Source organism: Neodiprion pinetum, chromosome 6, assembly GCF_021155775.2.
Source record: "Neodiprion pinetum isolate iyNeoPine1 chromosome 6, iyNeoPine1.2, whole genome shotgun sequence".
Taxonomy (NCBI): Eukaryota; Metazoa; Arthropoda; class Insecta; order Hymenoptera; family Diprionidae; genus Neodiprion; species Neodiprion pinetum.
This window is the reverse complement of record NC_060237.1, coordinates 26,405,338-26,417,797: the sequence shown is the minus strand read 5'-3', so window position 1 is coordinate 26,417,797 and position 12,460 is coordinate 26,405,338. Positions and strand designations below refer to the sequence as shown.

At 38.9% G+C, this 12,460-nt stretch overlaps 3 protein-coding genes across 3 annotated transcripts; 2 read left to right on the top strand and 1 right to left on the bottom strand.

The window, feature by feature from the left end:
* Positions 1 to 2,591: 2,591 nt before the first annotated feature.
* LOC124221725 (general odorant-binding protein 69a-like) lies at positions 2,592 to 4,443 on the bottom strand. The gene is made up of 5 exons (XM_046631979.2): positions 4,337 to 4,443; positions 3,631 to 3,792; positions 3,349 to 3,454; positions 2,840 to 2,898; positions 2,592 to 2,756 (listed from the first exon to the last, which is right to left on the bottom strand). The coding sequence occupies exons 1-5, from the start codon at positions 4,397 to 4,399 to the stop codon at positions 2,724 to 2,726; spliced, it is 423 nt and encodes a 140-aa protein (XP_046487935.2). The 5' UTR covers positions 4,400 to 4,443; the 3' UTR covers positions 2,592 to 2,723.
* Positions 4,444 to 7,142: 2,699 nt separating this feature from the next.
* LOC124221728 (general odorant-binding protein 56d-like) lies at positions 7,143 to 8,335 on the top strand. The gene is made up of 5 exons (XM_046631981.1): positions 7,143 to 7,281; positions 7,379 to 7,457; positions 7,567 to 7,658; positions 7,743 to 7,848; positions 7,939 to 8,335. Exons 1-5 carry the CDS (start codon positions 7,234 to 7,236, stop codon positions 8,013 to 8,015), a joined length of 402 nt encoding a protein of 133 aa, XP_046487937.1. The 5' UTR covers positions 7,143 to 7,233; the 3' UTR covers positions 8,016 to 8,335.
* An 842-nt stretch (positions 8,336 to 9,177) lies between these two features.
* On the top strand, positions 9,178 to 12,399 carry Srp72 (signal recognition particle 72). Its single transcript, XM_046631964.2, has 8 exons — positions 9,178 to 9,328; positions 9,484 to 9,601; positions 9,786 to 10,041; positions 10,224 to 10,706; positions 10,896 to 11,258; positions 11,342 to 11,646; positions 11,718 to 11,930; positions 12,054 to 12,399. Exons 1-8 carry the CDS (start codon positions 9,229 to 9,231, stop codon positions 12,187 to 12,189), a joined length of 1,974 nt encoding a protein of 657 aa, XP_046487920.1. The 5' UTR covers positions 9,178 to 9,228; the 3' UTR covers positions 12,190 to 12,399.
* The last annotated feature ends 61 nt before the right edge of the window (positions 12,400 to 12,460 follow it).

Sequence of the window (12,460 nt, the reverse complement as noted above, 5' to 3'; positions counted from 1 at the left end):
CGACATGCTTTACGTTCATAATTTGTCACGTCCTTGTTACAAATCTATCCGCGGTAAAGCGTGAATGAATAACAAACAAACGCTTTGTCAAAGAGATCAAAACTCCTCCGTACTTTTGAACCTGTGATTACCTCTTGCAGCGGAGATCGTGTCTTGTTGGGTTAAAACTTACCGCGTCTGTCCGGAAAATTCTAACTTTTCAAAACTTGAAAACCAAAATCATCCGAACAGTCACCTGACTCAGTTTTTGTTTTCAATTACTACGATCTGTACAACTGTACAAGTCTCTGTTTTGACACCTTTAGACAAACACGGCGAGCAAAATCAAGGCCGGGTTTACAATTATGTAAAGAAACTACTTGCATGATTTGCCGTCGTAGTTATCCGCCTGATATAAAAGCGTAACAATTGTTCTACGAAAAGGTTGCCTTGGGTCTGTGAAAGAAACCCGAAAGTTCAGTCGAAAAGTATCCGATTCACGATGGTAATTGTTTACCACTCAAGGGCGAGGCTAATGAAGCATCAAATTATCGCTATTATTCCGCATAAGCTGGAAGGAGAATTGAAACGGGTACCGGTAATTTCCGTTTGTTTCAACTATCGGCCCATCTCGAACTTTGTAAACTTGGCGCAGTCAGCCACCGCAGATCCTACACTCCAATGCCATTATCCCTACCGTTGCTTATCGTGACTGTTGCACGTTCCGTGGTTTTTCATTACGTAAATTATGCACCAAGTGGGAAAGAAAATGTGTCAGCATTGTTGCAGACCTGCGGATATTGTCTCACGATTAAAAGAAAACGTGCGTCATCGCGGGTCATTGGTACGTATCGTAACCGCTTTGGTCTGTAAAATACAATTATTAATCATAACGACGAAGTTTCTGTCCTTGAAATCGTGGTCGAAAAAAGAACAAACAAACGGTGAACCATGTAATTATATATATATATGTATGTATATTTTGATCATTGAGAGGCGTACAGAAATCGACGAGTATAAGCACTAGTTAGACATCATCAATCTTCATTCTATCCCAGGTCTAGTTTTTATCCCCTCCTTTTTTGTTAGAAAAATTACTACAGCCTTGGGTGATTTTAACACTGACGTCAAACGGTTCCACTAAATAACGGAGAGATTTAAAATTTCCATGGAAATGGTAAAAGTCTGCCTTTTGTGACATTGAATAAACAACACCGATCAAGCACATGAAAGAATCTTGCGAAATTTGGCAAGTGCAAACAAGAAGCTAGTACAAGCAAATACCACGTTATATTCAACCCAGTTCGTTTTACGAATATCAATTCACCGAGAGCCTGCAGCAATATTTTCAAGTGGGTATAAATATAAGACCCGTCGTATAAAAACTCGGGCTCTTCCAAGATTCAAGATGAATTTTCAATCGCGTTGTGTATGCGAGTAGCAATTATCTCAGGTTCGCTAATCGCTGCAATCTCGAGTCGAGTGAATCCAACTCGTGTAACCGATTAATTTTAAAGACACCAAGCTCTAATCTCTTGGCTTTCATCTGTGATACATATCGATCCTAATTTTCGCATACATGCAACCGAGCGAAGTATAAATACCAGAGATTAATGGCTGATATTCTCCCCGGTTTCTGAACCCGAGATGAACTGGCCGAAATTTTTTCATCCCATCTTGATAGCGTCAGAAAAATCTCAATTAATCAGTCTGTCTTGATTAATAACACGCAAAACAAGCAGACAAAGACCCGCACGCAAATTGTGTGCCAGAAATGCCTCGGAGCTAAGTTAAGCAGAGGCCAATGAACCTTCTAGTCTTCGACTCTTCGGATACATACAGATAACCTTGTTTCCTCCCCTCATCATCAATAATCTGGAAGACTATACGAGGTGGAAGAATAATATCTGGCTGTCAGAATTAGCCAGCTTATTTCTATCCTTCTTCACCTGGCAATTAACGTTCTCATATTTCTGAACGACGGATGTCCCGTGCATTACTCACTCATCATCGTCTCCACGTCGTATTGTTATTTACGTAACCCGTGATCTGACGAGTGGGAAAATTACTACAATTATTCTTATTTTTCTCGTACTTATCAAGATGTCGCAGAAATTTTCAATCGGTGAAACAACACTTGGTCGAAACTGTTCTCTTGAAGTTTATCCAAATTAAAATTCTCTGGCATAAATTATAGTTCCAGTCAGCAAACTTGGATATTATTTTTAGAAAAATTTTCCAACAAATTAAATTTTGTTCACTTTTCGCTCTTCCTCCTTTCTTTTTCTTACGCTAATTCTTACTGGCTCTAGTCGAATTTTCGTCGCGGTTCGCTTGGTAACGAATTCTAAAGAGCGCGGCCAGCGAGTGGAGCGAATATTCACCGTGCAAAGGTCACTAGGTCCAAATAACGGTGAATTGCCTCTCGACGAAGCTGTGATAAGGTGATCCCTGATCGAGACCAGCTGCTTGCAGAATCCAGATGTCCATCTTTCAATAGTCGAAACGTCTTGTTTCTACAGTCGCAGTTCTGATGGATGGCAACGCGACGTTGAACATGATTTCCGCGCATGAAGGAGAAGGAAGAAAAGCGATTTATGAACCAACAAGCCTTGCTCAATAACACGTCTATATATTTTAGCATAATAATTTCTACTGCAATATCGGTTTATTGTTAATTACAAATTCATGTAGCCGTTATTTCCGTGACCGAGTCCTTAATTATTGTACCCGTGCCAGCGACATTATTCCTCAGGTACTTTGAACATCTGGGCAGCCTGAAATAACGAGAAAAAAATTCGTTTAGATTTTTACGTATGTCACTGTGAGACCAAGAGGTGAAATTTTCTTCTCGTCTCACCTTGTTGTCCAGTAAGCAGTTGAAGATGAGACCGGCCGTGTCGCAATCGTCTTTACCCTCTGAAGCACGAAATTAAGTAGTCGTGTTAGTAAAATCATATACCAGAGCAAACTACATGGAACTAAGAAATTATAATATTAAAACATTTCATGCATAAATGTCACGAGCTTTAGACCCGATTGCATTACGATTAATGACACAATGCGGACGCAATTTAATCACAAGTTCAATGCAACGCTGCTGAGGTTTCGTGCAGAATAAATAACCTGCAGTTTCGTGATTTCTACCGTGTGATTCCACGCGTTGTCCGCAATTCATAATCGATTGAATAATCATATCGTATCAGCTCAGAGTTATGAAATGGAAAAATAACAGTGGGAAATTCTTGGAGTTTACGGAAGAGTTTTTTCACCGATTGCAGATCGGATATTCCAATTTGAAAAAAACTGATTTTCACGCGATATTCTAAATGCATGTAACGTGTATAATTATCGAAAAATTGAAATTACTGTGCTCGGCACATGTCTCGATCAATTTTATCGCCTCGTCTCGTGGCGCATCTTCTGGTATCATATCGATAGCCACTTCCTTATGAACGGTTCCTTCCTCGTCAAGCTGGGAATAAGTAAATAAAATTTGTTCAGAACGAAGTCATGTAATGTATTATGAAATTCTTTTGAGAAATATGACGATCTGTCAGTTAGAAATAGATCGATCTTAAAAGAAACGTCGATTCTTCTTTTAAGTTTTAACAATAAATGTGCAAGTGTGACATTTTCAAGCCATCTCACCACGTTCACGCCTTTGAGGATGCAAGCGCCGAAACAGTTCATTTTCTCGTCAGCGGCTGCTTCCCCATTTTTAACGCTTTCCAAATCAGCCAGATCTATGCCCGAATCTTCGGCGCATTTCTTCAAAGTTTCTTTGAAATGTTCTTCCAGCTCCGGATTACCCTTGGTTTTTGATCAAACTCATATTATTGAAAGAAAAGAAACGGAACAACCGAAAAGCAAATATTTACGTAAATGCTGTATTGCCGCTTTTCTTGGAATTCAAAATGACGTCACGGTTCAATGATATTTTCCTGGATTTTCTCTGCTGAGACAATTCGTAAAATGCTGACAAGATTTTGTGTAAATAGAGTTCGGGTAATTTTCTACTGCAATCCATTCGATTCAATGTTTGCTTTTCTACTGATTTTAAACATCATGTTTAATAGATTGACGGGATTCCTGTTTTGTTGAAATTCGAATTTCCTATGTTGACTTTGAGCGTACGTTGAATGAACAAGTGTGATTGCAATTATTGAAGCTACCGGCTGATGGAGCTTTGCGAAATTACGTCGGTATAAAATTAATCGAGCACATTGTACTCCAAAAAAATTAATGAATAATTTTCTCTCTGCAGAAAGTCGCGATTCTTCGTAACTAAAAGGCTTAAAATTCTTTACGGTGTAAAATATCATGTACAAAAAATAAATATTAATTATTCACTCACTGCGAATACTGCCGAAAAGCAGACGACGCCGAAGACAAAGGTTAAAGTGACGAAGAGCTGCATGATTGTTTGCGAAAATTCTTTATTCTTCTGAAGTTTGTTTTGACTTGATTCCATTTATATGCGAAACGAGACAAAATTAATTACTATCCTGAATAAGCGATGTATGGTAGGGGGAAATGAACAATACAATATGGAAGGAGAGGCTATAATTTTCCACCAATCATGGAATCATTATAAACAGAAGTTTGTCTCGTTTGACTGCTGATGATTCGGTAGCTAATTATTATAACATAACAACGCTGCATTTATACCCGCGAAATCCTTGAGCTGTAATTTAATGAGCTATTTGTACGAGTCTGTAGGACCCAATACTTAGGCCCAAATCGCAGCGCAGAGGAAGCCTCTTAATACGTGAGTAAAAAATTTACAACATGGCGTCAAATTTTTACTGAAACAAAGTTGGTTCTATGAGTTATAAAATGCACGGTCAAACGATCACGGAATATTGGCAGGTACGCGAATAGGCAAATTGCGCGTTCCATTCCTCTAGATTTTATTGCAGATAATTCACATCGCGTGATCATGACTGAGGTGAATAAAAAAATCCAAGTTACGTGAAACAATGAGATTGATCTCACACGTAGCAGTTGCACGAGGTGCTTCCTCGATCTACGGATATTCAGGCTGAGGGTGTAATACGAAGTCCTTCGCACTTGTAATTAGAGAATCGCATCGTAATTGTATCGCATCACCGTGGAAAGAGCCTGTGGCTCATACAATGCACCGGATATTTGGAAATTTATAGATCAGTATAAATAATGCGTAACGCATCGCCCTTGACCAGCGAAATTCTAGTTCAAATGTAATATAAATATATTCCAGTACCGATTGAAACGTCCTGCGGGTCAGAATTGCTTTCGCAATTTCGGAAAACTAGATTATACGGAATTCGGATCACGGCTACGGGCCTCAAGGTAGTCGAGATGTTATCTTATGTATAATTCAATTTCTTATCTGCGTCGATGTTTCGTTTTCGGACATGTCGACAGGGGCTTCGCAAACCAAGACGAACGATTTTTTATCATTAATATCCTCGACGGACTGACGAATAAACTTTCACGCAGATAGATTTGATCTTATCCCCGTGTATAAAGTAACTCTCGGCTACGCCGGTCTTGTTAATTTGTGTTCCACGATATATCGAATTGTTTATTCGAGCAAACAACGCGGATAAATGTGATTTCGAAGTATAACGATTTTATTCATGTATGTACAGCTCTCGGGATCCATTGGTTCATAAATATGCATCGATTCAGGGAACTGTTGAATTGGAGAACGCACTGCGATCGCGTTTTTCGTATCATTATTCACGCCACGCGTATTGCATGAATATATAGCGTCCTGTGTCACCAGAAAAGACGACGAATCTAATCAGCCATCGCTGTTTTACAATGTTATAAATTTTCCGAGACGCGAGCTCGTGTAGCAAATCATTTCTATGACGGATTCTCATATCCGTGGTAGGCGATTCTTGTGATTTTAAGACCTACTTGTGAGTCAAGTTGCACACAATTAAGCGATAATTGTCAATTTACACACACGACAAACATGCAACGAAATACTAACTTGTTGAACACATTTGAATATTGAAAATATTCACGTTAGTCGTCATACTTAGCTGATAGTGTCTTCACAAATTGCCGGAAGCCATCACCACCAGACTGAGCAAATATCACAGGTGAATAACGCAGAATTTGTTGAAAAAAGAAATACGTTACAATACATTACATTAATTCTCGACGAATAGCAGCTGTTATAAAATATCGTTATAACTTTTTTTTCTGTGAAGCTACCTAAGTCGCAATCGTCACTAATTATAGATGTGATAAAATCAACGAGCTGCGATGTCGATTATGCTGCACAAACTTGCGCAAAAATAAGCAACCTAACTATTAAAGAAATAACGATGCTGTGTATCGTTGTAATCGTGGTTCTCACATTTCTTATATATTTTTTTTCTTCCTTCTCGTCGTTATGTACGGAATATTATTATTAAGTCGGGATGTTCCGTTCCTGTACGAAACGCACCCAAATATCGTCAACAATTAATTTTATTCAGCGATTCCTTTCAGTTGTTGATTCCTTTCAGCACCGTTTGGCCTCATCGCGTATGCCATTCTCGATTTGTCGAAGCATGCGCGTAGGTATGTACAGGAATTGTCTTCTTCGAAACCATAAAACCGGCATTGCACTCAACTTCGTGTTAACTCTGTATCGAACACAAAAATAATATTATTCCAATGAAATTTATATAAAAAATAATTTTTTTTTCGTAGGTAATTTTTTGGATTTCGAAAGTGAGAAATTGTGAAAGTTGCCTCGTCAGAACTACGGTGCATTCTCGTAATTTGCATATTGTGCAGTTGCCATGCAGAATCGAGTTTCAGAATTTTGGAAATTAAAGGGTTCGGAGTCGAAACCGATTCTCCGTTTAAAAACAACTTCTCATCGGTTAGTATCAATGTTTGAAACATCTATTGTCCAATCGAATTCGTTTCTACGAAAGAAGGAATCCCAGGGTCGTCAGCTTAATTTTTTTATTCGGCCCTTAGAGACATGGCTTCATCGATATACTAAATACCGTGTAACTGCAGCAGGTCCAGGTTAACAGCACACCTCGTTAGCCTCGAATCCGACAGTATACGGTGGGATGGGTTATCCTTTTTCCTCGTGAGTTTTGAATAACGAATTCGAAATGAACCGCACTCACGGGTATATAAGAGGGGACCGAGAAATCGATGGAAGATCAGTTACAATTCGCATCATCACGATCGATCGCACGACAGTAAGTCTCTCCTGAAAGTGAATATAAATTTAACTTGTTTCCATTAAAAATGAAGGTACTGATCGTCATCTTCGCCCTTTGCGTTGCTGGTTCTTTGGTACGTAATTAGATTACACTGATTAATATTTTTATACTTAACACGACTTCCGACGAGAAAATCATTATCGAAAATGTATTTTCACTCGCTTATTTAGGGAGGACTGACGGATGAACAGATAGCCAAACTTAAGAGCTACAAGCAATCCTGTATTGCCGAGTCAGGCGTCGAGCCAAGTAAGAACAGCCTAGAAAATTTCTTATTTATTATTTTCATTTATTCCTTAATATCGCTGCGCTATTTCGTCTTAGTTGTATACAATTGTAACAAACAATCACATTTTAGGTGTCGTAGAGAATGCGAAACAAGGACAAATAGCAGAGGACGATGATAAGCTCGCATGTTTTGCCGCTTGTTACCTCAGACATATCGGAGTCGTAAGCATTTCGATCACAATTATCCTTCACCGTGAGATTGTTTCATATTTTTTTTCGATACTTTACGGTTCTTTCTCTTGACAGTACGACGCTGAGGGAAATGTGCACGAGGATGTTTTCCGTGCAAAATTACCCGCTGATGTCCCAAAAGCAAAGGCGGACGAAGTGGTCAACAAGTGCAGCGGACTTAGTAAGATTTTCATCACCACACCACGGTGTGATTGATAAATAACGAATTCGTAAGAATTGCAAACTAACTGTCGCTGCGTTTCCATTTCAGCTGGAAGTACCTTGTGCCGTACCGGTGCGAAGCTGCTTAAATGCATGATGGAATCGCGAATTCTCGCCGTTTTGTAACAAGCTTTCCGTCTGATTAGGTTTAGGAAAACGAAACCCGTTGCGAGATCGCGTCAGAAAAAAAGATTGTACTTGTATTAAGCGTGAAATGCATGTTTTCGATTACCCAGAACCATAGCAATATTCTGCAAAATCAAAGATTTTATCCTAACGGTATTACATTTTATGTCGATTTTATTTTTCTTAATTTTACTTTGATATATCCTAGCCTTGTTTTATCTGAAGGTGCATGTACAACGCGTGAATGTTAATATGTATGAACTTCCGAAGCTGGGATGAATAAACGAATCCCAATCAATAAATGTCAACTTCACAAGCTCCTCTTTGCTGTTATATTTTAATCCAGTAACAAATAAATTTATTTAATGAAGGATTTGTTAAAATTTAATCCAAGATTTTAATACACACGATAATTACAGTCGATGAGTCTTCAGTATGAGTTAATTAAGAATCGTACGTGTATAATTGTTACGTGAAACCAAAAATGTTTCTCTGCTGCTTTTTAATAAAATTCTGCACACCTGTAATCATAAACAAAATCTGAAGATAGTCAATTAGAATTCATACCTGTCATCTTCTTGTTCATCATTCAAGTGACTGAGGCATAGCAACGCAAAATAATGGCGATACGTTGCATGTGAAACTTAATTCTAGCGTTTTTCAAAATCCATAAACATTTTGGCCAAAATTGAAAGTGTCTATTTAAACAAAGTTGAGCTTCAGAGTGCCAGCTTTTTCTTTCGGGCTTTTCATTGGCAATAACGAGATCAAAATGTATAATCGTCTCAAGTAGTTCGCTTAACTAAAGGCAATGTAAGGCCGTATTGTGTCTGCCTGTAAGTTAGGTAGTAAATAATCAGGCGATAGCTAAGATAATTGCGATTCGTACAGAATTCGTACCACTGTAATAAATTTCGTTAAAAAATACACGATAGATGTAAATTAGAACAATTAATATATCAACACAACTATGAAAAATATTATTTAACTCAATCAAAATGCAATGTGAATTGATCTTTTCTCTTATTCACATTATTTTTGGCCCATGTACGTTTCAAACGTAAAAGGAATGTCGATACATACGTTTGAATTCTATCCTTTTATTTTCACACTTTGATCGATTAGTAGCGTTACCTTGTGCTGAATTTGTGAACTATCGGATCAGCCTCTACGTCCCGTTGGAACTTCTGCCAAATTAGGTTTTAAAACCAACATGGCTTCGAAGGAGACAAATCTGCCTGCTCTGTACGCAGAATTAAATAAATTAGGACAGAATGGGGAGTACGAAAGGGCGCTGAAGACAGCGAATAGAAGTAAGACTGTCGACCGATGATTGTATTGTGAAATTTTGTCAGTAATGTTTGCGGCTGTCAAGGCTCCGTCAGTCTGACACGGGCTTAACCTATAAACGTGCACATCGTTGGATTCGCGGCCCGCTATCATTTGTGAATTGTATTTTATTTTACAGTCCTCGGCATTTCCGCGGACGAGGAAAGAGCTTTCCATTGCAAAATCATCTGTTGCATTCAACTCTCAAAGTTCAATGACGCTTTGCAGTTCATTGTGAAAAACCCAAAACTGTCAGCGTGAGTACCTTGCCAGATGTCAATAGTCTAACCATTCACTTGGGCTCAGGATTTATGGATGAAGAAATTTAACGCAATTATTTATTATTCGCTTCTCTGTCTCTGATTCGTGCCACGTTTTAGTTACAATGGTAAAACAATTCATTTTCATCGTTGTAACTTTATATACCAACAACATTTGCAGGAATTTGGAATTTGAAAAAGCATATTGCTTATACCGCTTGAACCAAGTACCTGAAGCATTGAAAGTCGTAGAAGGTGTTCAGAATCCATCCTTGAAAATCAAAGAACTGAAGGCTCAGATTTTGTACCGCCTTGAAAAGTATGAAGAATGCTTTGCTGTTTATCGAGATATCATTAAAAATTCAAACGACGATTATGAAGATGAGAGAGAAACAAACCTTGCCGCTGTTCTTTCTAACTTAGCTGCTGAAGGATCGGTAAGATTTTATATTTTTTCTGATGGAAAGAGTAACTGTTCATTTTCATATTGTAAGCCTTGCTCAGAATCGATTAAATACCTTTTTGAATTTATGAATGATTTTAAAGCTTAAGTGGCATTGGATCTAAGACAATAAGTAGAGAGATTTTCTCATTAATCATTTGGATCATTTTCTTCAAGGATATAGAAGTCCCTTCACTGAGAGAAAGTACATATGAGTTGACTTACAACGCGGCTCACCGATTGGTGGCTCAAGGCACTAACGGCACTAATAAAGCAGTACTAGTTGAGGCTGAAAAAAAATTGAGAACTGCTGAAAAGATGTGCAGGGAAGCACTGGAAGAAGATGGAGCAACTGAGGAGGACATTGAAGATGAAATTGGCATAATTAAGGTTCAGCTCGGCTATTGTCTTCACCTACAGGGGCGCGAAAAAGAAGCCCAAGAGCTGTATTTAGCGGCGCTCAAAGCCAAGCCAGATGACGTCGCCCTAGTCGCTGTCGCAAGTAACAATGTTGTCACTCTGAATAAAGATCAAAACGTGTTTGACAGCAAGAAGAGGATGCGAAACGCAACGCACGAAGGTTTGGAGCACAAGCTGACGTCCAGACAGCGGAAGAGCATTGCCTACAATCAGTGCCTTCTCGCAATGTATACTAATCAAGTACGTGCTCAACTGATAGTGAATTGATTAATCAAGATACATTGACGATGTTTTCTCATTTTAATTTTAAATCCTGTTATTAATCATCGTTTTTACTTGTAAGATCACGTTCGGATACCTCGATTTTTTTATTTCTCATCGTGAGGCACGGCATATTCAGGAATGAAAATAAGGACTCCATTTTTTTAGGGAGAACAGTGCCAGCAGCTATGCACAAAATTGGCGCAGCAGCATCCCGATCTTAGCGCAGATTTATCGCTAATCAGAGCTATTCAACTTAGCAAAGAAGGCAAGGCCAAAAACGCAGTCAAATTACTGGACGAACATGCAGTCAACGATAACCATCTATCAATGAAACTTGCCGCTGTCCAGCTACTCCTTAGTCATGATGAGCGAAAAGAAGCAATAAGAATTTTAGAAAACTTGAACGAGAAGGACAGATCGATGCCTGGAATAGTTAGCGCATTGGTAATGCTTCACCTGGCAGATAACAATCGGGAAAAGGCATCTGCCGTCCTCAAGGAAGCGGTGAACTGGTATAAGAAAAATAAGGTAAATCAATTTCTGGACTTGTTCGTTGATTCTGAGTTTTCCTGATTGTGTGAGAAATTTGTAAACCCCTGTTCGAAATTTAGGAGAGCACCGCTGACCTGGGTACCTTGTGGCGTCAGGCAGCAGACTTTCATTTGCGAGGAGGAGAAGTTAGCGCAGCAGCTGCAAGCCTAGAGGAATTACTCCAGGCTTCTCCTACCGATACTAGAACTCTTGCCCAGCTAGTGATAGCTTATGCGCAATTTGATCCTATCAGAGCACAGAATTTATCAAAACGATTACCGCCGCTTCACCATCTTGCAGAAACAACTGACGTCGATGCTCTTGAGTCCAGTAATTGGGTCATTGGTACTAAAGTGGTGAAGCGTAAAGTAGAGCAGTCACCTGGGTACGTAAGATTGTTGTATTAGATTTTTATTAGGCAGAGAACAGGTGTATTAGCGTTATTCGTAATTACAGAACACCTGGAACCGACTTAGCCCAGAAAAAACGAAAGCAGCGTAAGCGTAAAGGAAAATTGCCAAAGAATTGTGACCTCAATTCAATGCCGGATCCTGAAAGGTGGCTACCAAGACACGAACGTAGTGGATTTAGAAAGAAGAGAGACAGAAGAAACAGAGACGCTGCTATGAAAGGAACCCAGGGAGCTGCAGCCGGTGCCAGTGACCTTTAGTAAGTCCAAAAACATTTGATGATCTGGATTTAATAACTTATATTGCATCTGTTCCGGACTCGTTTGATTCACCAATAAATAAAGACTGAATTTTTGTTTGATCAAACTTCAAATTATTACAGTGACATAACTAAGATGCCAGCGAATGCAAAGCCATCTCCGAATCCTCGCCAAAGTCCTGCAGTTGAACCCGCCGGCCCCAGACAACAACAGCGTAAAGTGCAGCAGAAGAAAAAGAAGAAAGGTGGCAAGTGGTAATACCTGAATATTGGGTAACATTTGCAATATACACATGTACTATTTGACATACGATGACCGGGTACTAACAACTATTCTCATTTTAAATATTAAAATTTGGGCGTAAAGGTTAATTTCTAGGTAAAAAGGTAAAAAAAAAAACATATATCATTGTGTAAATGTTATCCCGATAATTAAACCGCTCATTATTAGCAATTTTAACTTTTCAAACTGATTCAATCACCGGCCAAATACTCCCGAAATTATAATAGTGAGTTCGGGTTTAATTTCT

Coding starts and splice junctions, on each gene's coding strand:
- Srp72 (XM_046631964.2), top strand. CDS start 9,229: ATGGCTTCGAAGGAGACAAATCTGCCTGCTCTGTACGCAGAATTAAAT. Junction 9,329..9,483: donor GCTGAAGACAGCGAATAGAA/GTAAGACTGTCG, acceptor TTTATTTTACAG/TCCTCGGCATTTCCGCGGAC. Junction 10,707..10,895: donor TCGCAATGTATACTAATCAA/GTACGTGCTCAA, acceptor CCATTTTTTTAG/GGAGAACAGTGCCAGCAGCT.
- LOC124221725 (XM_046631979.2), bottom strand. CDS start 4,399: ATGCAGCTCTTCGTCACTTTAACCTTTGTCTTCGGCGTCGTCTGCTTT. Junction 2,899..3,348: donor CGAGACATGTGCCGAGCACA/GTAATTTCAATT, acceptor TTCGTGCTTCAG/AGGGTAAAGACGATTGCGAC. Junction 2,757..2,839: donor ACTGCTTACTGGACAACAAG/GTGAGACGAGAA, acceptor TCGTTATTTCAG/GCTGCCCAGATGTTCAAAGT.
- LOC124221728 (XM_046631981.1), top strand. CDS start 7,234: ATGAAGGTACTGATCGTCATCTTCGCCCTTTGCGTTGCTGGTTCTTTG. Junction 7,282..7,378: donor TTTGCGTTGCTGGTTCTTTG/GTACGTAATTAG, acceptor TCGCTTATTTAG/GGAGGACTGACGGATGAACA. Junction 7,458..7,566: donor CGAGTCAGGCGTCGAGCCAA/GTAAGAACAGCC, acceptor ATCACATTTTAG/GTGTCGTAGAGAATGCGAAA.